Source organism: Limtongia smithiae (genome assembly GCF_038497785.1).
Source record: "Limtongia smithiae strain NRRL Y-17922 unplaced genomic scaffold V1518scaffold_8, whole genome shotgun sequence".
In the NCBI taxonomy this organism is placed as follows: Eukaryota; Fungi; Ascomycota; class Lipomycetes; order Lipomycetales; family Lipomycetaceae; genus Limtongia; species Limtongia smithiae.
In genome coordinates, this window is record NW_027117629.1 from 240,941 (window position 1) to 255,188 (window position 14,248).

Here is a 14,248-nt window from a genome sequence, read left to right on the forward strand (position 1 = left end):
GAATATATCTTCTCTTTACAATGCTTTGTCTAGATTCTTAGCTGTAGACTTTCATTCCGGCCAATCCACATCTTGTCCACGAGTTGCATCGCAATAACTGTAACCGTAGCCATCTACTGAACTACAGTCCATCTAGCCACCGTTACCATATTCGGGATTCAAATCTATACCTAGCATTCGTTCCATTCATCTCCATCTTTCTGATTCATTATCAGATACAATTTGCCACAACGCTATGGTCATCGGACGCTCGATCGTTTTCGACCATCATTCATGCATTGCGCCAACAAAGCACAGTTTGCGATGGACCAATATGGGCAGAAGTGCTTATATGAAATTCAACTTAGATTATATCACGAAATCCCAATATCACGGTTTATCGTGCTTGTAGCTGGAAGAACCAGCACGACCGGCTGTAGTTGGCAGCCCTCCACATGCATCACATACCCATCCGATCTGACAAATCCCATTTGCATCGCAGTATACGTCGCACCAAGTATGCTGTAAACCGGCTCGCAAGTGCAAGCATCACTACGCAAGTTGTCGTGCATGGTAACCGTGGACGTGTTCATTCGTCAACGCGGCCTCTCCCCCACACGTCGCCCGTACTCGGCCTGCTCTGCACTGCTACCTACACCACGAACCCCACGCCCGGGTAACTCTGTGTTCGATTTGGAGGGTCTTCAATACCGACTAGCACTGGCGTCAAGAGACGCACATTTTCAGAGGCCCAGAGGCCCACGACATATCTCGCCTGGTTCGTGGCTGGATAATGCTTTCAATCCTGCTCTGATTCTGCGATTATCTTTCAATACGAGTTTCGACTTCCGCGGAAGACTTTCTAGACACCGGTGACGAACTCGACGACTATCGCTGTACCGCCCGTATCGCGACAACTCTCGGGATTAGTGAACGCACGGGGCTACGCCTATTTCAAAACATACCAGACCGAGAATATACAGTGTGAACTGCGATTATGATGTCGAGCGGAAAGTCACGCATTAAGATGCGACCTCCGCGGAATGTACGTTCCTGTTCGTTGTGAACATGCTAAGAAGATGCTGAACTCCTCAAGCGCGACTCGAGCGACGTGAGCTTCGACGACTCCTGGAACGTGTTGTCCACTGCCATGCAGGAGATGTACCGCAAAAACGCGTCAAAACTGTCGTATGAGGAACTTTACCGAACCGCATACACACTCGTGCTGAAGAAGTACGCAGAACGGCTTTACAATGCGTTCAAGGCGTTTGTTGCGCAACACTTGTGCGAGATGGTGGCGACGGAATTGAAGCCTCTAGCGAGCAACACCGCGTACAGTCTGTCCGCGTCCGGTGCAGTGAATTCAACCATGGCGGTGCCGCTCGCGGCGGCGGATCAGAGAGAGAGCGGCATTCGGTTTTTGAAGGCGGTCAAGATGCAGTGGGATGATCATTGTCTGTGCATGCGCATGATCAGTGATATTCTCATGTACATGGTAAGTGGTGGTGGTCTACTGTGGGGGTTACTGGCTCACAAGATGTAGGACCGCGTGTACTGCAAGGAATTACAACTACCGCTGATATACGACGCCGGTCTCGCGCTATTCCGCGACAACGTTATCCGGAACGAGGAATTCGCTGTCGGCGAACACATCTACGCCATAATCCTTGACCAAATCCAACTCCAGCGCGCCGGCGACATCGTCGACACCTCCGCCATCAAAGCTGCCGTGCTCATGCTCGAGTCGCTCACGGAGGACAAGATCGACGGGGAAACCGTGTACTCGCGCTCGTTCGAGCCCAAGTTCCTGCACTCGTCCGCAGACTTTTACGTTGCGGAGGCGGAGCAGCTGATGCGGGACTGCGACTCGAGCCAGTACCTTATCAAGACGGAGCGGCGTTTGGAGGAAGAGTATAATCACGTCATGTCGTATCTTTCCGTGACGAGTGAGCCGAAAATCACGAAAATCGTCGAGGAGACATTAATCACGCGGAATGTCGTTGCGGTGATACAATCCGAGTCGTCAGGGCTCTCATTCATGATTGCAAACGACAGAATGGAGGATCTGCGACGGCTATACCGGCTCTGCAGGCGCGTGGATCCGGATAAAACTGACCTGCGCAATGCACTGGCGACCCGTGTGGTAACGCAGGGCGGGGAGATCAACCGCGACGCGCTCGAGGAACTGAAGAAGCCGGAAAGGACAAAAGGTGTGTCGGCACAGAGCGCGGCAACCACGGCAGCGTTCAAGTGGGTAGAGGCGGTGCTCGCGCTGAAGAGCAAGTACGACACTATTCTGAACGACACGATGGGCGGGGATATACAGGTGCAGACGTCGCTTACGAACGCGTTCTCGTCGTTTATTAACCAGATGAACCGATGCAGCGAGTTTTTGTCGTTGTTTATCGACGATAACTTGAAGAAGGGGTTAAAGGGAAAGACCGAGGACGAGGCGGAAGCGGTGTTGGACCGCGCGATTACGTTGTTCCGGTATATTTCGGATAAGGACATGTTTGAGAGTTACTACAAGAGCCATCTCGCGAAGCGTTTGCTTGGTGGCCGGTCGCTGTCCGACGATTCGGAGCGAATGATGATCACGAAGCTCAAGATGGAGGTTGGCTTTTCGTTCACGACAAAACTCGAAGGCATGTTCAAGGATATGCGGGTGTCGAGCGACATGATGCAGGACTACAAGACACACGTGGCAAACACAGATCCGGAGCGTCAGACCGAGATCGTCGTGTCGGTGCTGACGTCGACGAACTGGCCGGTGTCGCTGGCCAACACGGAGGCGCACACGTGTATCTTCCCCGCGGGCATCGAGCGGATCAAGCGCTCGTTTGAGAAGTTTTACGTGGATAGACACAGCGGGCGCGTGCTGACGTGGAATCCCAATATGGGCAACGCAGACTTGCGAGTCGCGTTCCGCAAGCGCAAACACGAGCTCAACGTGTCGACATACGCGATGGTGATTCTCATGCTCTTCAACGAGATCCCGGACGGGGAGTCCCTGTCCTTCGACGACATCAAAGGCGCGACGTCCATCCCTGAGGTGGAGCTCGTCCGGAACCTGCAATCGCTGGCGGTGGTGCCGAAGACACGGATCTTGCTGAAAGAGCCAATGTCGAAAGACATCAAGCCGACAGACCGGTTCACATTCAATCTTGGCTTCGAGTCGCAGTACATCCGCATCAAGATTCCCACCGTCGCATACATCAACAAGACCGAGACCGACACGGAGCGCAAAGAGACGGTGGATAAGGTCGACGCGCTGCGGCGGTACCAGACCGATGCCGCGATTGTGCGCATTATGAAGTACGTTGGTTTCTGGATGTCACACACAGAGGTGAGAAGGCTGACATAGACAGGGCCCGGAAAACGCTGGACCACAACATACTCGTCGCGGAGGTAACTTCCCAGCTCTCGGTGCGTTTCCATCCCGACGCGGCGCTGATCAAGAAACGCATCGACGCGATGCTGGAGCGGGAGTACATCGAGCGGTCGGCTGAGAACCGGCAGGTCTACAATTACCTCGTACGTTGTCTTTTCTCAAGGGTACAGGGGTAGAGCTCTAGCTGACAATTGACTACAGGCATGATCACGCAATTCGTTGTTGGTTTGTCTAGCCTTTCTGTGGGCAACGTGTTCACGAGTCATCACGAATCATGAAAAATTTTTCACGCACGGCAGACCGGGCAAGATATGACTTTTCCCTGTCCACCCCACGGTGTGGTTCTCGCATACGCGCACTATAGCGGTTATGCATCTTTTCTTTATTTCGTTGTGTAGTAATGTTTTCCGTTGTACATATTTAGCGGCGCTCTTGATTCCTGTATGTTGTTTGTCGTAGCATGTCTGTCGAGTTTTAATTTTGGTTACAGCATAAGATGCAGTATAATTAGTTGTGCTATAGTAGCGTGCAGAAGGTGATGTGGAGCGGAGGGCGTTCAGCTGAACTACCCGAGAAGCCGAAATGAACGGGGAACGGACGGTATCCCCGTGTCTGCGACTCCGCATTGTGGTGCTCGGCAGCCACAGGCGTGTTGTATATATTTGTGGATGCATAGATCCGTCGAGGCCCTGGGGTAACACCGATCGCACCGTGCTACGCCACATGATGCAGCTCTGTACTGCCGGTGATGCTCGAGCATCACCGCCGCGGCCGCCTCGAGGCGCGGTGAAGAGCGATGCGGAGCGCCGAGGAGCAGAGAGGATGACGATATTCTGCAGGGCCCGCGCGTCGCTGCGAATAGGGTTCAAAACACGTAAGCGCCGTGCGTCGTCGCGGACCCCAGCCACGTCGGTCGCACATCGCCGCGTCTACGGCGCGGATCCGCGCTGCGTTGTACATGGTTGTGTCTAGGCCGCGTGTGCTGGGGCTGAGCCGACCCAGTCACAGCCTGGCGCTGCCGCTGCGGCGGTTATATCTTGTGAGTGTGTGGGACAGTGAGCTGGCACAGCGGCGGGAGGTCCGAAATGAGAGGCCGCTGCGGTAGTTTGCGCACGGAGCAGGGGCCGGTTACCTCCTGACACAGCGCCACCGCAGAGGCCACAGCGCCACGGAGGACCGTGATCGGCAGCGGACTCGACGCCGCCATCCAGCGAGCGGGCCAGCGAGCGGCTCATATACACACGCTCGCGGTCCCGCGTTGTGTATGCAGCACGGCAGTCCGGCAGCGCGGAGGACGGCTGGCGAAAATGCAGACAGGGAGGGGTCGTTCCAGCGTGCAGTGGGTCTATGGTCGCTGTAGAGACACGCATAGCATAACGCGTCCTGTGAACGAACCGCTTCTCGAGGCAAAAACTTTTCACATGACGCGCGCTCGCCGGGCGCCGACGTGTCCCGTGTCCCCGTGTTCAAAGTGCAAGTCGAATAAAAGTATTGACCCAGCTACTAGACAGTCGTCTACATCCAGCGACTGACGTCGTCGCCAACCCAAAGCGGGGCGGCGGCCGCAGTTACGGCACCGCCTTCCGCCTTGCACATTCCCCGCCCGCCCGTTCTGTGCCCCTCATGTTCCCATTCAGATGGGTCTTCCGGTGCTCAAACGCGCTGCGTTTTACACCGGGGATAGAGTTTGCGCGCCCGCCGCTTCGACAGCGGTCGCGCGGACGCGGCGGAGAGGGTGTACCTTGCCCCTTGGGAACGCGTCCCATGGAGACAGTAGGCGCGGACGGTGGAAGACTGCGAGAAGGCGGCTGGATCGGATTCGGAGCCGGCCGAGCAGTAACAAGCCCGCATCGCGTGGCTGCCTAACTACTTAACCGCCGGCGCAGCTGTCCGAAACGGCGCACGCGCATGAAGACGCGCATCCCGTTCGACGGGTCACTCGCACACTTGGGGCCGTCGATATCACGGCCGCACGAGGCACTAGCAAGCACAGAAAAGCCAGCACATAGCAGTTACCAGGGAGAGAGTGCTCCGCACACTTCTTCTAGCACACTTACTTCTCCGAACAGTCATAGCGGCGAGGCGGTCGCCACGACAGGCGCAAGCCACACGGCAAAAAACAACGAGCGCACGCACGCACGCACGCATGGGCGCGGGAAGCCCCTTGGCCTGGCGCTGCCACCTTCTCCTTCTCGCTCCTCCCTCGTTCCCGCGTCGAGTGGACGTCTCTCGCCGCCGACAAGATCAGTGATACATTCGTCTGTAGTCTGCGAACGCGTGAGTCGAGGGTTCCTGCCGCGGCTAAAACTACCGGCGTGCCGCGAAGCGAGGCTGGCCCACCGGAATAAACTTCAGCAGCTACGTCAGGGGTACAGCCACACCTTATTCATGACGAGATCGGCCACGCGCCTCGCGTCATGTGCCCCGTCAGCAGCAACACAAAAATAGTGCACATGAATAGCATAGTAGTCATATTATATTATGGATTGATACACGAAATCAAAAAGTCCTTAAACAATAACCCATTTTTTGCACCCATTAGTCCGTAACTTACAGAGCATTCCGTACCCGCGAAGAGATGATAGTAATACAGCCAGAGACACGCTCACGAAGAGAGAATAGAAAAACAGATATATACAAGGAGACAGAGCTCCTAAAGTAGACGCGCCTAAGTAGCGAGGTGATACTGCGCCATCGGTGGCACGCCGTAGTGCTGCTGGCGGTGGTAAGGCTCGTCCTCGTAGTAGCCGTGCGGCTGCATCGGGCCCGGGTGCTGCATCGGCTGCTGCTGCTGTGGCTGCTGCATCTGCATTGGCGGCTGCTGCTGTTGCTGCTGAGGCTGCGAGACCTGAGGCTGCTGGACAGGCTGCTGCTGAGTAGGCATTTGCTGTGGCTGCGGCTGCTGCATCGGCATGGTCGAGCACGCGTGAGTGTTGAGGTGACGCGTCAGCGTAGTCCTCCGCGTGAACGTCTTTGCGCATCCCGGCTGGTTGCACATGTATGGCCGCTTGCCGGTGTGCACGCGTCTGTGCCGCGCGAGCGAGGACGAGTCCGAGAACGCCTTCGAGCAGGTATCGCATTTGTGCGGCTTCTCACCAGTGTGCACGCGAAGGTGAACAGTAAGAGCCGACCGTTGGATGAACGGCTTCTGGCAGATCTCGCAGACATGGGGCTTGACGCCGGTGTGAATACGCTCGTGGCGCGCGAGATCCGAGCGCCGCGCGAACCGCTTCGTGCAGGTGCCGCACACAAACTGCTTCACTCCGTACGCACCCTGGGGGAGAGAGGCGACGGACATCGGCGGAGTAGGGATCGACTGCTGCGCCGTCATGATCTGCTGTGGCTGCGGCAGCATCGGCATCTGCTGCGGCGGTTGCTGCTGCTGCATCATCGGCATCTGCGGGACTTGCGGCTGCATCCCAGGGGGTAGCTTCTGCGCAGGCGCGTGCAGTCCATTCTGCGCACCAGCGGCGGCGGCCGCGTATGCGTGCATGTACGCCGACTGGTCATGCGCCTGGTAGGGAGCATAATAGTCGGGAGCGTAGTGCGCCGGTTCGACATACTGCGACTGCCCGTAGGCAGGCGACCCGTATGCCGCGGTCGCATAGCCGCTCTGAACGGACGGGTGTTGCTGCTGGGCTGCCTGCTGAGGTGGAATCTGCTGTGGCTGTGGCTGCTGGGGCTGAGGCGGCTGCTGCTGCTGCTGTTGCTGCATGTGCGCCTGCGTAGCCTGAAGGTGCTGCTGCTGAACAGCCATATGAGGCAGGGAGTGCATGTAGCGCTCGTTGGAGGTAGCATAAACAGCAGGAGACCTGGGAGAGGGAAGGCCGATGAGCGATGGTGAATTGACAGTAGACACGAGAGACGCGACTGACGTGCGATCGGACTCCGACTTGACAAGGGACGGCGTCGGGGACTGCGACTGATTGCGGATGGAGCGCGAGGGCGACATGAGGGACCACGTCGGCACCTGCTGCTGATGGAGCATCTGCTGCTGGTGCTGAAGATGGGGTAGCTGCGGGAGCGGCTGCTGCTGCTGCTGCTGCTGTTGCTGCTTGCCAGTGTTCAGGATGCTCATGAGATCCATGGCAGAGGAGGATGTAGGAGGCATGTGCGAGGAGGTCATGGTTGCAGCGGCAGTGATGTGGAGGACAGACGGAGCGCGCCGGCGGGGATATATACACGGCTGGCGGCGGCGCGGAAGGGGCACGGTCCGCGGCCGCTGCTGCCTGATCGAGAAACACGCACCGGCCGCCATGTGGTACGAACGCGGCGCCTGTGCGCTGCCCGTGTTTCGGTGCGCCCGCCGCACCGCCACGCCCTAGCCACGCCGCCGCCACGTCGCTGCTACCCGTCACCTGCGCGCTCCCGACTGCCCCTTCGGGGTACTCCAGCCGTACCCTAGCCCTTCCGCCGCAGCTCCTCCACACCCTTCCCCAACTCCTTCGCCGCCGCCCTCCCCCTGTTATCTAATGCGCGTTAACTCCTTCCGCTATCGCATCCTCCTCGAGAGTCCAGACTGACCGCCTTCGTCCTCGCGGCTGGCTCGTTGATGAGCCCGCTTGCCGAGCCACCGCCTGATGCTCTTCCCCAGCTGCCCACGCAGCGCGGTGCGCCAGCGCCGCCTGGCGCGCCCCGCGCGCCTGCGCCCTCAGGCCCAAGCCGTAAGCACGGGGCTGCCGCCCTGCCCGCCGCCTCCGCCGCCCTGGCGTCCGTCCTGCGCTTCGAGAACGCCGGCCCCCTCGCCAGGCCCCCTGGAAACTCTCCGCGCTAACGCGAAAAGCGCAAAAATGTCCGCCTGCCACTTGCCGCCCGCGCTGCGTCAACAGGCCTGCCGAGAACTCTCCCAGCCGCTGCCCAGCAAACAAGCAACGCGCGCTGGCACTACCGAGTGCGTACGGCGGATCTCACACAGACGACGGCCTGGATGCACTGGGCGTGGCGGCTGTGGAGACGCGCGACCGGTCACGTATCACGACACCGAGTCTTCCAAGAGGACGTGGCCGGTATAGCGCTCGACGCCGTTCAGCCTAGTGTGTGTGCGTTCCCGCAGAGCCCCGGCAGGTCCAACGATCCTGCCCGTATCGCGTCGACCCTGCGTCCGCGCGGGCGGCGGCGCGGGAACCTCTGCTTGACGCTTCTTGTGTTTCTCTGTGCCCCGATCCGCTTAGATGCGCTGCCCGTCTTTGCTTCGCCTATACGCTGCGGCCGGGCCCAGTGCCCAGCACTCTTCGCTCCCACACGCGCTTCGGCCAGCTGCAGCTGTTATGTCACTGACGGTCCTCCGCGGCCCCGTCCCCATGCGCTGGCGCCACGGCCGAAGCGCAACATCAGCCAGCGCGGCCGCAGCCTCCGGCCCGGCTCGTCGTCGAAGTGGCGCCGGCCCCGGGGTGTCAACACGCGCGAGTATGGACATCGCGCCACCCTCGTCTGCACTGCGGATATGTAGATACGCGTGCCTATTTCGGGAAAGGACTCGCTGTCGTGCAGTGTCGTGGGGAAGTACTTTTCACGACTTTTTAACCGGCATCAAGGGCACTCTACACAAGGGCTACAGCTCGTGGTCCAGTCCAGCCGTCAATCAATTGTGCGCAGAGAGGTGCGCCATGTCGCCGCGCTCGCTCGCGACATGATGCTCGCCGGGCCGTCCTCGTTACAGTGGCCCGCCGTCAGATCGATACCGCGAAATTATGCCCAGGCGTCCCTTGTACCCGAGGCGGGCTGGCGGCGGGTGTGGCGTTAGTTAATGTAGCGCCACTGCCTGTTTGTGGTTTAGCGCGGCCATCGCTCTGATGCAAGTGCGGGAAGTCAAATTTGTTGTCTGCCGTTAGTCACCGAGTTGCCGCCCCAGCCTCCTCCGGGGACTTCTTTCCCAAACGAAGAACGACAGCTGGACAACAGTTCTGAATGATCGGTGTATGACCTTCAGGTCGGTCATCGCTCTGTGCACTTACTCTGCCCTTCAAGGAACTTTCGAAAACTTCAGCTCCCGAGTTCATGCACACGCGGCTTTCCACACGGTATGTCCGTACAAGCTGAGCCCAAGCTGAGCCCAAGCTGAGCTCAAGCCTGAGCCCAAGCTGAGAGCGCGCGCCAGCACCCGCCCGCCGCCCGTCGCCGCGGCCGCCGCGCACTGCCTTTAATTTTGGCGCGGCCTGCATGGCGGCGCGTCGGGAACGCTCGACCCGGGCCAAGCACCTACTCTCAACCACGACCATGTCCACAGGCCCTCCGGTGGCATACTAGCTTGCTGATTATCTTTCCATCGGCACGGGCTCAAGTATTCCACAGGCGCGGTCATATCCGAGGCCGACACCACCGCCTGCTGTCATGTGCGCTGGATATCAAAACCGAACAGCAAACTCTGGCCTTTTCGTCAGTGCCCTACTCGGTTGCTCTGGTACACCGAAACGATGTCACTGGACACTTGGCGCCTGGCGGGCGTGATGTGAGAGCACGCAGCGCCCACCTTGCTCGCGTCCGAGCGTTTCAAGCACAAAATTTTCTCTTCTAGAAATCCAAGTTGCTGTATATGGACTTTGTGAAGGTAGATAATAATACTCCCCGAGCAGAGATATGGGCCCGTCCTGCTTTCGATCTGCCATCATGTTGGCGTGGGCTCTTTGGGCATCTGTTGATCTTTCGGATATCGGCTGATAGGCCTGTCTGCCGTGCTCTAGTGCATCTAAACTTGCATTCACTTGTCCAGACAGCAAACCTGGTTGCCGCTCCTGTGACACCCTGCACATGTATTGCTTTGCTGGTGCATGATACACCTATATGTCAAACAAACAAGTATTCGCTTTGTTTCGTGGTCGCGTGCGTCCTGGACTCCATGACAAACTGGGTGGCCAAATCATGCGTCTTCGCCAGGCTCGGTGCCAAGCGCGGGCTGCTTTCTATACCATCTGCAGACATCTCTACATCCATATATCTCCAAATTCCTATACGTAGTCACCGCCGCGTCTATCTTCAACAGGCCCTCCTCCGCCTATGGCCGCCGACGGTCTCAATGTTCGGCATATGCCGCCTCAGGGCACATGAACTAGAAACTTCTGTTCCTCCGGGCGACCCCTGAACTTTATCTCTGACCAACGCCCCTCCAGCTCTTACGTCTCTCGAAACGGCTTCCATACGAATTTTCAGGAGGCCGTGCACGCGCTATGCTGGCACTGGACACTTCGCTGGGCGCTTGTGTTGTTGTTTCTAGAGCCAAGTGGGCAACTGGTTTGTGTTGTTTTGGCGCGCGCCTGGAGCCCTCGAAGGCTGGTCCTGGTCCGGGATTCAAACGCCAGAATATGGGGTCATGGGGTGCTGACTTTGCTAGCATACCGCTAGCCCAGCGCACCAGCGCAGAGATGCTGCTGGTCATATGCTCTCGATCGCGATGCTGTGCCCATCCGATTGTGCGTTAGGCGAACATCACAGGTGTCTGCTGACCAGCGCTCATCCAGCTCTCCGGTCTCGCCCTAGGTATTCCCGATATCTGCGTACATCCACAGCGTGATCACGTCTCTGTGACGCAGATCTCGCACGGATTGTCCGCTCCGACTAAACAGGACGTACGTGCATGCGTCAAAGCCACGATGTGGTTGGCAAAAAGCCGCCGCCATACGTACAAGCTTTGATTTGGCACCTGCGCAGACCTCGTTCAGGGGCTGCGGTCGGGTCTTCCGCACATAATAATAGAGTTTCACGGGGAAAGGAGATTCGCTCTCCGCAAGAACCATCGTGCCGCCAGTCTCCTCTCGTGTTTTATCTCCGGAATGTGGCGCACTTCGTACAGACTGACGCTGCGCGGAGTTTACCTCTGGCGCGAGGTCGTCTCGGCACGAGGAACGTGGCGACAATCTGGGGCGATGGTGGAAACAGGCTACTTGCCTCGCAGACAGCAGCGGTTGCACATCGGCGATCGTCGACGACGTGGGCAGGGCCACATCGTCACCACTCGGACACCAAAAGAGGTCCGTGTGAATGTTGTTCGACTTAGCGTGCTGCCCGTTTAGGGGGAAATAGCAGCCTTCAACCTTATCCTGGTTCGGGAGCTGCGCACCGGGCAGCTCTTGACAGTCTTTAATTGGGGACAGCCGAATGGAAGGCCTCAGCTGGAGGGCGGGCCGGAGTCCTGACCGGACCTCAGGCCTAGCTCTAGGGGCCCTCAGCGCAAGCAGTTTGCCGGCAAGGGCATGTCACGCACGCGCCGGCATGGCAATGTTGGGGCAGTCCAGAGCGGTGCAATGTTGAAAAATAGCGCAGGACCCGAGGGAGAGATCCGCCTGGAGGAAAAACAGCGCAAAGCTGGAACAGACGCGGAAGGGGCCCATCGATCGCTTGCTGGCATCGCGGTGCGTCGACGCGAGCGAAAGGGGAAGGGTCAGACAGCCCGCGGTCAACGGAGAAGGGAAGGCGCGTCGAAGCAGTAGGCCAGTGCTTCCAGCTTCCGTAAAGGGCTGCCCTAGCGGTCAGCAGAGGCAAGGACACGCAGGGTACCGCACCCTTACACAGGTTGGCTGGCAGCATATGCGGCGTCGTGGCGACACTTGCGCCGCATTCTTCGATACGGCCTGCTATCTCGTGGGCCGACCCGATCCGGACAAGTTCTCCCGAGCCGCTCTGTGTCCCCAAGGCTCCAGCCGCTCCTCGCGTCGCGCCAAATATAGCAGCCCCATCAATTTCGTTGCTAACACCGCAGTCCGCGGCATGCCGCGTCCGCGACGTGATGATGCATGTAATTTAATGGAGAGGCGGCCGACGGGGAGGCTGCAGGACAGCGGCCCTAGGCGGTTCGCTTGCTCCGCCGTGTTTTGCATATGAACCCGGCAACGGACTAACCACTGCGATTGTCGTCGACGACGGCACAGGGACCATTGCAGCCTGGTGCTGCGCTGTGCCCTGGCACCTCCAACGCAGCCAACGCTGCTGGAGCGCGAGGGTCCCTGGTGGTGGGCACGGATGTAGAGAGCGGGCAACCGACCAGCTGCGGGAAGCGGTGCGCGGGCGGCGGGCGTCGGGCGGTCCTACCGCCAGGGTCAGGACACACAGACGCAACTTTAAAGAGGGTATTAAGCGGCGTTAAGACGCGAGAAATAGTTCGGTACCTGCCTGAATAGGCAGTGCGCCGAAGGACATGACCGTCCGCACCCGCCAACACGGACGCGCAAAATAAGTAGTAGGGCTGGGCGCAGATGTGCTTTGCGCACGCATGCCATGACTCAACCCGCAAGAGCCGCCGCCCAGTGCCCGCCCGGACGCGTGCCACTAAACTTTGTTGCGGCATTCCGGGAATCCTCGATTGCACTCGGCACTCGCGGCGAGCCCGGAGCACACGCTGCCGCCTCGCACAGAGGGCTCACGCGCATGACGGGTTGTGATGACTCTGCCAGAGTTTGGCGGCGCACCTGTGCGCGGGGTCGACCAGGGAAGCACTGCGCGGGACGGAGTTGTTAGGCGGCCAGGGGACGACGCCGTCTCGCACACATGCACCCTGCCAACCCGAATAGGGATAGCGGAGCGGGACGGCGCAGTCAATGACGCAGCGGGGCGGGTGGCCCGAGCAGAGCGCTCCGCGCCCAGTTCGGGGTGTTTGACCTCCTGAAGGCAGGCAACGCACTGCTTGCGTGCCCGCGCTAGGCGGGTTTGAACTCACGCGTCGGGTGCTAGGTCTCGCGACCCCCTGGCGGACTTGTCACCGCGCACTAGCCCGCAAACGGCATGACGGTCCCAAGTGCGGCTTCTAGTTCTAGAACCTGCGAAGCAAGGCGAGGCTTCCACCTGCGTCCGCGATTTCAGCTCGACTACACCCACCTCGCTCGCGAGCGTGTTCATGCGGGCAGGCTGCCTGCTCGTTAGACCGCGAAGGTGCGCATGTGCTGTTTGGTGTCCAGGGTGACAGTGTCCAAGCCACACGGTCAGAAGAAGCCCCCGTCGATGCGGAACGAGGAACCGGACAAACTCCAGACGCCCGGGAAAAATATTTTACGTGATGTCATCCGGCAGCCGGCGTTAATTCAGAAAGTGGCCTGAGGTGTGCCTTGGGCGCCGGTAACAGTAATCGCGGCGCCACGAGCGGCGATAGCAAGTAATGCCCTGCGGCTTAGCAGACAAGGTTCTCTCCGCGCGGTCTGCTCCGTGCGCAATATCACCGGCGCAAACGAAGTGGCCAAAGCCAGGCCTCACCGTTTACCCGCTGAGGCCCCCATCCAGGTGCCCTCTGGATCGAGCGCGCGAGGGTGGACGGTGGACCACTGGCCAGTGACAAGCGCACAGCGTGCACCCGCAGGGCCCCAACGGCCCGCGCGGGCTGCGGTCTGCCGGGGCCGCCTGAGGCAGCAGCGGCCAGCGGCGGTGCGAGTCCGAGGTGCGTCTCGGGAGTTTATCTCATCGCATCAGGGCGCGTGTCATCATCAATCACAAGCCGCACTGCGCGACACTGGCCCGATCTGGCAGTCTGATCCCAGGTCTCGCGCGCTCTCCGCCAGCGCTGCACGTCCTATCTCCAACTTGTTTGAGTGCGAGTGACGGCAACGCGCCTGGCTTGCAGCGCGGTCGCTTACGTTCCTCTCTCGGCTCTCAACCATCGCCGCCGCCGCCGCCGCCGCCCGCGCGCGCCGCTCCACCTTGCCCTGCCCTGCCCTGCCCGTGCTGAGTAAACTGCTCATTAGCACACAGTATTTGCAAACGGCGACCACATCGTAGCGATGCGCGCACCTCACGCGACGAGACCTATCTCTAGAATCTAGCACTTTATTTTCATCCAATGTCCACATGATAGCACTTATCAGTTCCTCTCAGCAATTAGTGAGATTATGGGTTACCACTTGCAAAACCTCTTCTGGACATCGTTTCCAACCTCCACCGTGGCTTGCGCTCATCGTCTCA

General features: G+C 59.3%; 2 protein-coding genes across 2 annotated transcripts; one reads left to right on the plus strand and one right to left on the minus strand.

Annotated features, from left to right (window-relative positions):
* The first annotated feature begins 705 nt into the window (after nt 1-705).
* V1518DRAFT_418638 (Cullin) lies at nt 706-3,921 on the plus strand. Its single transcript, XM_066904586.1, has 5 exons — nt 706-1,024; nt 1,076-1,474; nt 1,523-3,294; nt 3,348-3,513; nt 3,572-3,921. The coding sequence occupies exons 1-5, from the start codon at nt 977-979 to the stop codon at nt 3,575-3,577; spliced, it is 2,391 nt and encodes a 796-aa protein (XP_066758715.1). The 5' UTR covers nt 706-976; the 3' UTR covers nt 3,578-3,921.
* A 1,917-nt stretch (nt 3,922-5,838) lies between these two features.
* Nucleotides 5,839-7,505, minus strand: V1518DRAFT_418643 (uncharacterized protein). The gene is made up of 2 exons (XM_066904587.1): nt 7,246-7,505; nt 5,839-7,182 (listed from the first exon to the last, which is right to left on the minus strand). Exons 1-2 carry the CDS (start codon nt 7,494-7,496, stop codon nt 6,039-6,041), a joined length of 1,395 nt encoding a protein of 464 aa, XP_066758716.1. The 5' UTR covers nt 7,497-7,505; the 3' UTR covers nt 5,839-6,038.
* Between the last annotated feature and the right edge of the window lie 6,743 nt (nt 7,506-14,248).

Excerpts from the sequence above, each read along its gene's own strand:
- V1518DRAFT_418643 (XM_066904587.1), bottom strand. The coding sequence starts at position 7,496 with ATGACCTCCTCGCACATGCCTCCTACATCCTCCTCTGCCATGGATCTC. Across the intron at positions 7,183-7,245 it reads AAGTCGGAGTCCGATCGCAC|GTCTCCTGCTGTTTATGCTA; the intron begins GTCAGTCGCGTC and ends TCCCTCTCCCAG.
- V1518DRAFT_418638 (XM_066904586.1), top strand. The coding sequence starts at position 977 with ATGATGTCGAGCGGAAAGTCACGCATTAAGATGCGACCTCCGCGGAAT. Across the intron at positions 1,025-1,075 it reads AGATGCGACCTCCGCGGAAT|CGCGACTCGAGCGACGTGAG; the intron begins GTACGTTCCTGT and ends GAACTCCTCAAG. Across the intron at positions 3,295-3,347 it reads GCGATTGTGCGCATTATGAA|GGCCCGGAAAACGCTGGACC; the intron begins GTACGTTGGTTT and ends TGACATAGACAG.